Raw genomic sequence first — 12,407 nt, forward strand, 5'->3', positions numbered from 1 at the left:
GGGTACTGATAGTTTATCTTAAAACCTCACTCCATCCAACCATCTATCCATCCATCCATCCATCCATCCATCCATTTACCCACCTACTCTCCAACAGCTTCTGTAAAAGATTTGAATGGATATTTAACGTGAACTCAGGCTACTAGTTCCCTTTACTGGTCTTGCTCATAGTTACTGTGTCTCCTTTAAAAGTAACTGTTTTGAGGCAGACATCAACATTTTTTTAAGACTAGTGTACTAGTGTACTAGAAAAGAGAAGCAAATGGTTGAGGAAAGGAAAAGTGCTGGTAAGCATTCATGACTAAAATCCATCCATGAAAGTATTTAAAGATTGTTTTTCTAATGTTCAGAATACTTGTATTGTGAAGTATGCATTTGTAAATTTCTAATGGCAGCTGAAACTTGCAAAGAAGCAAGGGGTAGAAATTATTCACATTTTATAAATAAGAGCAGAGATAAAAAACAAGGGTCAAACGACTTATGCATGGGACCCAAAATTCAGCAACCCAAGCCAGGACTGAGAATTCCTCACTATGACTTTTGTAGTGAGATTATTAAGCTCAGCTGCTGCCTTCAATATGTTTCCACAGACATTACTAAGAAAGCATTTTACTCTGGCATTTTTGTAACATGGCACCATTTATGGCTGTCTTCACTCATAATAACCTTATTAAACAACCATCATTAGCGCTGGCAGTATACAAAATGAAGAGGGTCAGTCTGGTTACTAGTGGCTAATGGCTCAGTCAAAATTTGGAGTAGGTCATTTTTTTTCTTGATTTAGAAGCTAAAGCATGCCCACGTTTCTTATTTAGCCAAGCCTGAATCATTCTGACACACATACAAAAATCTCAAGAAGGAAAAAGGTTTTTGTCATTCAATCTACCCTTTTATCATTTTTGGATAATAAAGCAGCCGATCTAATGATTCCACAGACTTGTAGTATGTGACTTTTTTTCCTGCTATAGACTAAATTTTTCCAAAGGATGATCTAATTCATTCTAGGCTGAGAAAGAATAAACCCTACACTAAAAAGAAAATTCTAATGTTTTATTCTTTGTACAGAAATACCATAGCACAGAGTACAGAATAATATAAATATACTAGATTCAATTGTGACTAAGCCTAAAGAAACAGGGAACTCTTAATGTACTTCGGAAAACCCAAACATGTCACAAAACATAAACGTTAGCCATTAAAGAGAAGTTTATTTAAAAAATCAATTATCTTGTGCTTTAGACACACAGGTATAAGAGAAATTCAGAAGGTGAAAGCTCCTTTTCCAAAACTGTTCCCAGCAGGATGGTCAGTACTGGTTTCGAAATTGGTTGCTTAGGCCTTGCAGCTCTATGACTAGGGCGTCCATAGTTGCTGTTTCATCAGCTAACTCCCTGGAAATTTCTCCACTGGCCACATCTGTAAAAAGTTGCTGCAACATGAAGAACAAAGCAGAACTCTCAAAACAATGACAATCTCTTTAAAATAAAATAGGTACAGAGGATAGAATTATTAAAGTTCCCTGAATCCAATAAGACCACATGGTAGTAGCAGTGGCTAGTGTTTGTTCTGTTCACCACCCTGGAAATGTGCAAGCTGCAAAATTAAACCCGGCATTAAACAACATGCCTGAACTTGTAAATTCAAATGAGCTCTTCAAAATGAGTCTTCAAAATGGTTACCCTGAATACTGATTATTCATTTCATTTTGATGGTTTCAGGATGAACGACGGACATTTTTCATCCAAACAAAACAAATCTATTCGTTGTGTATACGAGCAAAACAAATATATTTTATATTCAAGCTCATACAAATCATACCCCTTTTAAGCTAATTATTTGAAAATTAATTATGGCTTAGGACTCAGAGGCCACAAAGATGATCAGATTGGTAAAAGCAAAGAAGCCCAGCATATTAAAATAAAAATAAATGTGCCCTCTTCCTGTAAAAGGAATTGCCCACGGACGCACATTACAACATACTTCAATAAAGTCTCATAGCTGAGACATTTTGGAAAGCCTATTTGGAACTATCTGCTGAGCCAGGACGGGCACCCAAGAATATTAGCTTTAGGATTTTACAACCACATTGTATGTGTGTGTGTATGTGTCTGCCGTGTTGATCAGAAATGTAACTTACTCAGCATACTATCTACCTTTTTCTTTTTTTAATTATACTTTTAAATTTTTATTGAGAGAGAGAGAGCACGCACGAGTGTGAGCCAAGGGTTTGGGGAGGAGGGGCGGAGGGAAAGAATCTCAAGCAGATTCTATGCTGATGCTTAACTGACTGAGCCACCCAGGTGTCCCACTATCTACCTTTTTCATCAAACCTGACTAGATGACTTGTTTACCATTACTACCACAGATGACAGCATGTGACAAGTGTGCTGATAGTTATTTTAAAAAGGGAGTCCCAAAGATGTTTTGAGTGATGGTATAATCACTGAGATAAGCTTAGAGTTTCACACAGTGATTTTTGGAGCCAAGAGCATTCACTTGAACACACAACTTTATCAACGTTTAAAGATTTGTCACATTACTATATAGTCACACCGTGTACAGCACTTCATAAGGGAATGACATAAGAATTGTTGCAGTGTGGGGATGCCTGGGTGACTCAGCCGTTGAGTATCTGCTTTAGCTCAAGGTGTGATCCCAGGACCTGGGATTGAGTCCCACATCAGGCTCCCTGTGAGGAGCCTGCTTCTCCCTCTGCCTATGTCTCTCCCCTATAAACTAAGGAATGGTGTTAGAAACTATATTCCTTTACAGTCTGCTTCCAGAGATATAACCCACATGGGACTAGACCGATTTCCTAGGTTCGGCCCCACACCTGACCTGCCACAGGTAGATAGTCCAGGCTCCAAACCCTCAGGGATTCTCTCTTGGGGTGCCCGGGTGGCTCAGTTAGTTAAGCCTCTGCCTTCAGTTCAGGTCATGATCTCAGGGTCCTGGGATTGAGCCCCGTGTCAGGCTCCCTGCTTGGTGGGGAGTCTGTTTTTCCCTCCCCCTCTGCCCCTTCCTGGCCACCTCCTGTGCTCACTCTCTCAAGTAGATAAAATCTTTAAAACATAATATGGGCCTAAAATCACCCCTGATATAAAAGAAGATTGAAGAGCAGTCAGCTCATGCTAGAGGTCCTTTTTTTCTTATGACACTTCTAATTAATTCACATTTAACTCTCACCTTTGCTTTAGATAACAAGCCCTGTAAATTGAGTCGAACTGAAGAAAGCACCTGTACAGCCTCCTGAGGACTGGATTTGTTTTTACTGTGTTTTATAGCCACTGAAAAATAAATATGGGGGAAAACATGCATTAGATACTGGTAATGATAATTTACAAGTACAAAAAGCCAATTACTTAATAATTCAGATTTTATAGTATAGACTTCAGAAATAGTCCTACATGGAAAATTTTTATTTTGGCAAAAGGACAATAATTATGTGCATAATTCCCCCCATTATCCTTCTTCACACTTATTACTAAATGGAGAATTTTTAGGAAAATGGTTGATTTTTGCTAAGTTACAGATCATTGGGAAGACACCCTAAACACACACACACACACACACACACACACACACACACACACACACTTATGAAATTAGGCAAAAAGACAAAAGGTGCCTACAGAGGGCAAAACCAAATGTAGCACATCTTTGGTGTAGCTTCCCAGGATACCAAGTCCCTAATGGGGGCTCAGTTGCCCATGACACCAGCCCAGGGAAGCAACATGCCAAGTATTTACAGTTCAATTCTAGCTGCATTTTCACACTCAGGTTTTCCTTCCCTGGAAGAAGTGACTTCAACAATCTTTATGCTTGATTCAATGGGGACCACAACTGAGCTCTCAGGTTGCTGAGCCATGCCTGGCATCAGCAGGGAGCAGGAGAGAACAAAGTCATACATGCATGACAACTCTGTCTCCAGCATGCCCAGAAACCCACCTTCCTAAAACGTGAAATGATTGAGAGGGTATAACCCTCCCAAGCAGAAGGCCTGGCTATTAATGCTTTATAAGAACAAGTGAAAAGCTCTGTAAAAATACAATGTCTGATATCTCTTTGCTGGTTTGTTCTTGTTTTTGTCCTTCTAAATTATGCTTGCCACAAAACAGACCAATAACCAGATCCTATTTTAAAACTACACATAAGGGATCCCTGGGTGGCGCAGCGGTTTGGCGCCTGCCTTTGGCCCAGGGCGCGATCCTGGAGACCCGGGATCGAATCCCACATCAGGCTCCCGGTGCATGGAGCCTGCTTCTCCCTCTGCCTGTGTCTCTGCCTCTCTCTCTCTCTCTCTCTCTCTCTCTCTCTGTGACTATCATAAATAAATAAAAATTAAAAAAAAAAATAAAACTACACTTAAGAGGGCAACGATGAAAGTCACATAGTGCCCTAGATCAGGAATGGGAAATAGAGGAGTCCTTCCTTGCATGTAAATTCTCCTCCATTGATGAAGACTGCCTGTGCCTGGCAAAATTGTCTTATCATTAATTAATATCTCCACGGTTGGTGAGAACCAACTTTGACATTCTCATTTCAAAGTAATTATTCGACTTTGACATTTCTCAGCTAAGGGTTGAAGAATGCATGATAATCAACAACATTCAACTTATTTTGAAGGGCAGAGTGAACTGAGAGGATTATGTCTGTGCCCCTTAGGAGAAGAAAGTTGTAACTATCATGGCTGAAGCAATGGGGCTGTTAAATACCGAGGAACATATCATAAACGGCTGTGATTCTTTTTTTATTTTTTATTTTATTTATTTATTTATTTATTTATTTATTTATTTATTTATTTATTTATTTATTTATTTATTCTTGAGAGATAGAAGGAGAGACAGAGCCAGAGACACAGGCAGAGGGAGAAGCAGGCTCCATGCACCAGGAGCCCGACGTGGGATTCGATCCCGGGTCCCCAGGATCGCGCCCTGGGCCAAAGGCAGGCGCCAAACCGCTGCGCCACCCAGGGATCCCTGATTCTTTTTTTTAAATCCTTATTTTCATTCTGGAAAACAAAAAAAAAAATACGGCAAAAAGACAAAAACACTATTAGACCCCGTTTCCAAAAAGCACTAGAGACAAAGGTAGAGAGAGCTCTGGAAAGGGAGAGAAAATGCTGTTTCAAATCATCAGGAAATCCAAGATAGCAGTGCTTCCTCCAGAGGGCAGACTGTCCTTAAAACACATAACTATTATTTTGAAAGTTTCTGGATGTCAAAGACGGAACCAGCTTTTGCCCAGGAGATGTGTGTATGTATGGACATTTTTTTTTTAAATGTTGTATTTCCATTCTCAGAATTGAGTGAAGTAGACAACAGTTTTGGGGAGAAAGATAAAACAGAGAATAGAATAACAGAGAAAACCCAGTTCGTTCCTCAATTGACCACTGGTATACAAAAGCAACAAAGAAAAGGTAAAGATTTATCTTCATAAACCTAAAATATCACTAAAGCTGAACATCCACTCAAATATGCTTAAAATGTTGTAGGAATACCAAATTCATTAAAGTCAAAGGGAACTTAAAACATTTTTGTTTTTCTCCCAGGATTGCCCTGATGAAAAAAATGATGCCCAAAACAGTTTAAAAACAACTTGAAAATACAAAATGAAGATTTTCTTCCTGCATTACTCATTTCTTTAACCTGTGCACTTATATCTGACAGGTTTAATAGCATCAGTGAGTGATTACAGAAAGTCTCTTGGCTTTGCCTGTTACAAAGCCAGCTGTTCAGAGAAATATTTAGGGTTGGCAATCTGAAGTAGATAAGATAAACTCTTCCAAGGAGATTGCACCTTGCTATAATTATGTACATAATACACCTGGGTATGGGTTTCCTCAAACATGGTACTACATCCACAAAGGTCAAAGGCATCAGGCCTGAACTCCATTGGAGCCCACCCACTGTGTAGCCAGCCCAAACACAGGAACTGGAGCCACATTCCATGGGTCTATCAGCAATAACCTCCATGTGGTCCACTCTGAATTTCAGCTAGACAGAGTTCAGCCTGTCTATCAGTCTGTCAAGGGGTAGGCGGCCCAGATAATTGGATATTTGTATCCTTTTTGTCAATGATATCAAAGACCACAAGTTGAATTATCAACTACTAATAAGCCCATTTCTAAACTGTTTGAATATTCTGTGACTTCTTCAGAGACACGTTAAGCTTTACCCTGTTCTTCATTTTTTTCTCTTTTTAGTTTTGAACACCTTATCAAACAGCTGAGCTCCTCTACTGCAGAAGGAACAGGCTTGGGGTGAGAAGGTCAGGGGTTCATATTTTAACAGTGTGCAAGATACTGTTAAGTGTTTAAATATATTTTCACTTACTCTTCCTAACAAGAAGGTAGGCATTACCCCCATTTTTGGACTTAAGTCATCTACCTAACGCCACCCAGCCAAGTAGGTGGCAGACTGGTTCTAAAGTTTAGGTCTCTCTGATTTCAAGGGTCTGCTCTTTTTATGGCCCGTCCCTCAGTGGCTCCCCAATTACTGTAACTATTAGTTGCCAAAAAAGTTAGAGGAGGACTTTGGGAGAGGTTCCTAGTCTCCGTGATTCAATTCTTTAACACTGTGGCTTCAGTATTTTATTTGAACTGCATTCCCAGGGCATCACACATCCATATTCAATTCTAAATATAAAAATGCCTTATTAAATTTAACTGGTATATTTTTTATTAATGCAAATAATGAAAAGGGGCCTTTATCTGGAATATACCCAACAGGCATGCAACCTTTTATGTAAGGTTATCTCTCCCCTCAAATACCACCCACTAAATTTCCCACAGGCAGGGATAGGATTATATTTTTTATTTCTTTTGCATATGCCATAGCTTTTTGTACATTGCTATATATTTCAGTAATCTATATATTTCTGAGAATATTTTCATTTATAAAGAAAGACTGAGTTAGGAAATGTTAACAAACTTCCTTAATATAACATCATCAGCACAAACAGATTCTGTGTTTTGAAGGTTAGACACAGCTGTAAAGCTCCTAATAACCATCACTTATTCCAATGGTATTTAAGCCTCTACCCTTCATACATACCACTCCAGCCTCTATTTGCTCATATTGCTCCAAAGTGCTTTCTACATAGTAGTTGGTCTTATAAAGATTTGCCGCATTAAATATGACAGTTTACATATAATAATCTGAAATTATTTATAATGGAACTTCACTTTTAACAAATACGTTTTCAGTAAAAACACATTAATACATGGCAGAGATATTGAACATCACATCAAATACCATGCGCAAGTCCTAAGGCTCTCTGAACCACTTCCTTAAATGATGTCATATCTTTCTCCCAAGAACTGGACTGTGTGTCACACTTGTATGCCTTAGAGAGATACTGGAATGCCTAAGGACAAAAAAGAACAATGTTCAGAATAACAAGTAGAATTCACATTTCAAACTCTGCTTCCTGGAAGCCATATGGAACTAATTCTAACTTGAAAAACGAACATCTGTGTTATGCAGCCCAGTCTTTATTATTCTCGTCAAAGAAGGGGTACAGATGCACACCCAACAGCAATAAGCAATTAAAAGCAATCAAATGGATGTATCTGGATAGAAACACTTCCCTCCAAACAGAAAACCAGAAATGCCAGCTTTGGAAACCTAGAAGAAGTGCACACACCTTTCCTTAGCTTTATAGCCACTAGCCGAAGAGCCTGGTTTAGAGAATGAGGCATGAACTTGGGGACGCCTACAGAATTACCGATAGGTGTATACACTCATGGAAGTTTAAAACACTCTTTACAGCCCCATCCTGCAGATCCTTGAGGGAGAAGTCACAGATCAGAGAATTCAGACTACCCCTGACTCCATATAGGTGAGAGCACATAATTCAATAAGAAATGGAAAGACAGAAAGTAGGAGTGTGTGCATACGTGTGTGTATGTGTTCTCTGGGCTGACAAGCAACAGTAGAAGCCAGCTGGGTGGACTGAGGAGGGAGAGGTGGCTAGGAATCCCACAGATTAGCTGTACTGCAGCAAATTCCAAACTCACACAGGAGTACATTTGATTTGTTGTGGATGTTTTGAAAAGAACAGAAAACAATTATTTCAACCTTGGAAACTCTGGGGGCTCCTTTGAGTTCTAAGATAAGAGGCCCAAGGCATAACTTGGGTGTAACTGGTGTTCTAAAGCACTTTTGAGAAAGGGGCAGGACAACCTCTGTAAAGCATTTTGTGTTTAGACGTAAAAGCTTTCCTTCAATATTCTTATCTAGTTCCTTTTTCTTTTTCCCTTCCACGGCCCCTATCTCAGATCTAAACCCTCTTTTGTTCCTGGGCCCCTCCACCTGAGTCTTGAGCAAGGAGACTATGGAAAGGGCTGAGGGTAAATAATGTGAACAGCTGCTTGCTGCAGCTCCAGTGGGGGAGCAGGAGGGACCCTTTTGCAGGAAACAGAGAACAATTATGTAAGAAAAATTCATGGAAAGAAAAAAGATAAATGCTTACAAGTCTTAACCTGCCCACAATTCAAAGTGCTTATGTTAAAGATTCTGAATCAAAATGGAAAACCTGAGTATATCAATCTTCCCTTTCAAGCTATTTAACTCTTCCTCCAACCATCAAAGAAGCAAATCCACTACACATAATTCAAACAAAAGGCAAGCAACCAGGAGAACCAAAAGAGGACTTACCTTTTCATTTTCATCAGGCTTTTCGCTCTGCCCATTTCCATACACTTCAGCATACAGCCTCCAGATTTCTCCATCATTTGTCACTCTTGAAGTCACTCTGCCAAGTAACTCCTGCAGCTTTCCTTTGAGGCCAGTTGCAACATCTCCACTTCGATCAGTCATCCCGTCAACCACTGCCCTGACCAGAATTTTAAGGACCTTAAAAAAAGCACAGAACAAAGTGGTAAGCTAGAAAAAAAAAAAAATAACAAAAAACAAAGGGCTACCATCATCAATGACAGAGATGGTGAAAAACCTTGAGATATGCTGGAGTATCACCTTTACTCTTTAAAAATAAACATCAAGCCATCCCGAACCACTATCTAGAATCACATGCTGATTCCATGGGCTCCCTTTTAAGGCTTCTTGCAGGGTTCTTCTTTTACAGGCTTGATGCTTCTCTCTTCTCATTCTAAAGGCTCTCTTCTCATTCTGAGTGCTCTGAGTGATCTGATTTACACCTGTACCTTTAAGGAATTTAAGCTCAGACTCAGGGTCCTAATTACATACAGCAATAAAAGTGGACAAGAGAATGTATATGTCACATGCAGCTGGGACCTTGAACAAGAGTGGAAGCAACGACAAATATCTTCATACTCTCTATCTGTATGTTCAATGGCCAGGTAAATGAACTTAGAAGAAAGTTCTATAAGGAAGAACAGATCATAGAAGTCATTCATGGCCATGGCAGATATTGCCTAAAGAGACTCTGTTGGATAAAAATCAGATTACAGATCCTAAGAAGCACTACACTTAAGGGAAGATAAAGAGGGGTCTAGGCATAAGCAAGACTAAAAAGGAGTTCTCAGAAAGATGAGGTAAAGTGAGGTCATGGAAACCAAGGACGGAGGAAGTAACAAGAAGAGCGCAGCTACCAAAGTTTAGGGATGAAAGACTCCACCAGATTTAGCAATTACAAAGGGTTAGTGACTGTATCCAGAGCCAAAGCAAGAAAAAAGGCAGGAGATACTATGATTTCAGACAAGAGGTTTACAAAGAGAGAGAAAAACATGAAAACCAAGACAATTATTAACATTAACAAAAGACCCCATAGTAGTCTGTAATACTCATTCTGAATATTATATGTATACATATAGAATATTAATAGAGAATATTCATTTAACCAAAAAATTTACTGTAAATATACTGGGAAGATAAGAAACTAGTTGGGGTGCCTGGGTAGCTCAGTTGGTTGAGTATTTGACTCTTGGTTTTGACTCAGATCATGATCTCAGGAGGTCATGAGCTCGAGCCCCACATTGAGCTCCATGCTCAGTCAGCTCTCTCCCTCTCCCTCCCCTTCTGCTCATCCCCACTGCTTGTGTTCTTGTGCTCTCTCTCTCTCTCAAATAAACAAATAAAATAAAATTTTTAAAAATATATATCCTTTAAAAAAATAAGAAAGTAACAGGGATTTTGACATAAGGGAGTTAAGTCTTTGCTTATTAATATAAGCAAAGGAGTCAACAGATAATACCTAAATTTGGTTAATAAAAAGTAGCAGTATATATTTGTTATGAAATATGGAAATGTGCAAATGGCAAAAGAAACACTAAATGTTACATACTTGCTTGGGAAGCAGGATCTTTAGGACTATAAAGGAGTAAAGCAGGAAATTGCTATATTTTGTTATAAGCCTTTGACTACTATTTCACTTGTATATGTGTGTATGTTATTTTCATAAAATAAAATTTTAATTTAAAAATAGAGAAAAGGGAAGAATAAACACATTTAAAAATTGGTGAAGATGAAACAAAAAATGAAGGCAACATAAACATTCACTTATCAGATTTTACTTTCACATTATCTCCTTGGTGTGCATGAGGAGGGGGTGACTAAAATGGGGCTGGTAGGGGCTTTGGCAGAATGGGCAATGATCTCACTCAAGTTCAGGTGTGTTCTCTTCATGTAAATTCTTATGTTTATGTATTACTTTTCTATATGTAGACTGTATTTTAATAAAACTTTTAAAAGTTATTTTCTGCAATTAAGAAAGCCTCACACACTAAAGGGAACAGAGTGATTAAAATACATTAACAAATGGAGTTAATTTGTAATCTTAAAAAGTGGTCTTAGAGTGGTAACAGAATTATTTTAAAAAAAACATTAATTTTATAATTTACTGGCTAATATCACCATTTTCATCCCACTAGCTAGTGAGAAAAGTCACATTCTAGTTTCCAGACTGACTACAAAACAGTAACTTTGGACATATATTAAAGGACAAAGAACTTTAAGTGCAAAGTACCGGACACAGCATCTACCTAAAACACCAAATACTCATGAACAGCTAGATCAAGAGTGAAGAGGAAAATCTATAGAATTGCTAAAATCTGCTGTAAATATGGGGACTACAATACTGGTAAACAGCAGTGATGAGGGAGGACAGTTCTATCTACTACATCACAGAATTGTTGTATCAAGGAATCAGCATACATGTAAAGAACTTCAAAACTGGAAAGCAATATAAACCGAAAATGACCACTGATCCTCAACTTCCTTACTTCATCAGAAGTGAACAGCAAAACCCTCATTGTTAGCTCACTTGCCATGTGCCCCTAAATTTCCTTCTGGTTCAAAAGAGACCTAAAGAAAAACAGAATCCCCTGCCATGGTAGCAGCCCTCAATACTGCACCCCCCCTCCCACTACCGCCACTGTGAGCATCACTGTGTGCCAAGCCCTGTGCTGAGCACATGACCAACCTGATCTCATTTGGTTCTCCCAATGACCCTAGCAGGCAGGTACTTTACTCTCCCCACTTTGCAAATAAACTCAGGCAAGAGAGGCAAAATGTACTTTCTCTGGGTCCCCTAGCAAGTAAGGCACGGAGAAGGGTTTTGAATAACAGTGGTATTTGACGACTGAGTTTTGATGAAATGATGAGAAGACAATAATGGTAGATAACACTTCCATATGTGTGTGTGTGTGTGTGTGTGTGTGTACACATATATGAGAGACAGAGACACAGAGACAAAGAGAGCATGTGAGCATGCGTGAGAGCCAGGGCCTCTATGAACATACAGAGGAGTCAAGTAACTTGTCCAGAATCATACACCTGTGGAAGGCAGAGTGGATTTGAACCCACAGTCTGGGTCCTGGATCTTGCTCTCAAACATTCATTGTGTTCATTTTTTTTTTAAGATTTTATTTATTCATGAGAGACACAGAGAGAGAGGCAGAGACACAGGCAGAGGGAGAAGCAGGCCCCACACAGGAAGCCCGATGTGGGACCGATCCCAGAACTCCAGGATCACGCCCTGAGCCGAAGGCAGACGCTCAACAGCTGAGCCACCCAGGTGTCCCTTGTGTTCATTTTTAAGGCACAGCCCCCTACTCTCATTATTTCTTCCTTTCTAATAATAAATTCTATTACACCAGGAAAATTTCTCTTTCGGGGAATATGCATACTTGTGACTTTGGTCATTTCATTATCATTTTTTTTTGCCAACTTTTGAATCAACCAAAACCAAACAGGTTTTTGTAGATTGATTGATTTTACTACCCCAAGACATCAGAGCAAATAAAAAATAAAAAGGGAAAATAAAATTCCCAAACACAAGCAGTGTTTTTTTTCTAATTGCAATGAATTTCTTCTAAATTTTTTACTCTGTAAATTCTTTAATACTATGAAAATGGTCTTATCTTACCCATTTCACTTAACATTATGTCATAAAATTTTTTCATGTTTTCATATACTCTTTAAAAC

General features: G+C 38.9%; 1 protein-coding gene across 1 annotated transcript in view; it reads right to left on the reverse strand.

Annotated features, from left to right (window-relative positions):
• Positions 1–1,188: 1,188 nt before the first annotated feature.
• The window catches only part of TTC27 (tetratricopeptide repeat domain 27), a 174,324-nt gene continuing 163,105 nt past the window's right edge, over positions 1,189–12,407 (reverse strand). The window contains exons 17-20 of the mRNA XM_026016000.2: positions 8,661–8,858; positions 7,257–7,368; positions 3,187–3,287; positions 1,189–1,429 (exon numbers count right to left, since the gene is read on the reverse strand). Of these exons, the coding sequence (XP_025871785.1) occupies positions 1,307–1,429; positions 3,187–3,287; positions 7,257–7,368; positions 8,661–8,858 (534 nt within the window). The 3' untranslated portion in view covers positions 1,189–1,306. The remainder of the gene's footprint in view (positions 1,430–3,186; positions 3,288–7,256; positions 7,369–8,660; positions 8,859–12,407) is intronic.

The sequence above is a fragment of the Vulpes vulpes genome, chromosome 8 (assembly GCF_048418805.1).
Source record: "Vulpes vulpes isolate BD-2025 chromosome 8, VulVul3, whole genome shotgun sequence".
In the NCBI taxonomy this organism is placed as follows: Eukaryota; Metazoa; Chordata; class Mammalia; order Carnivora; family Canidae; genus Vulpes; species Vulpes vulpes.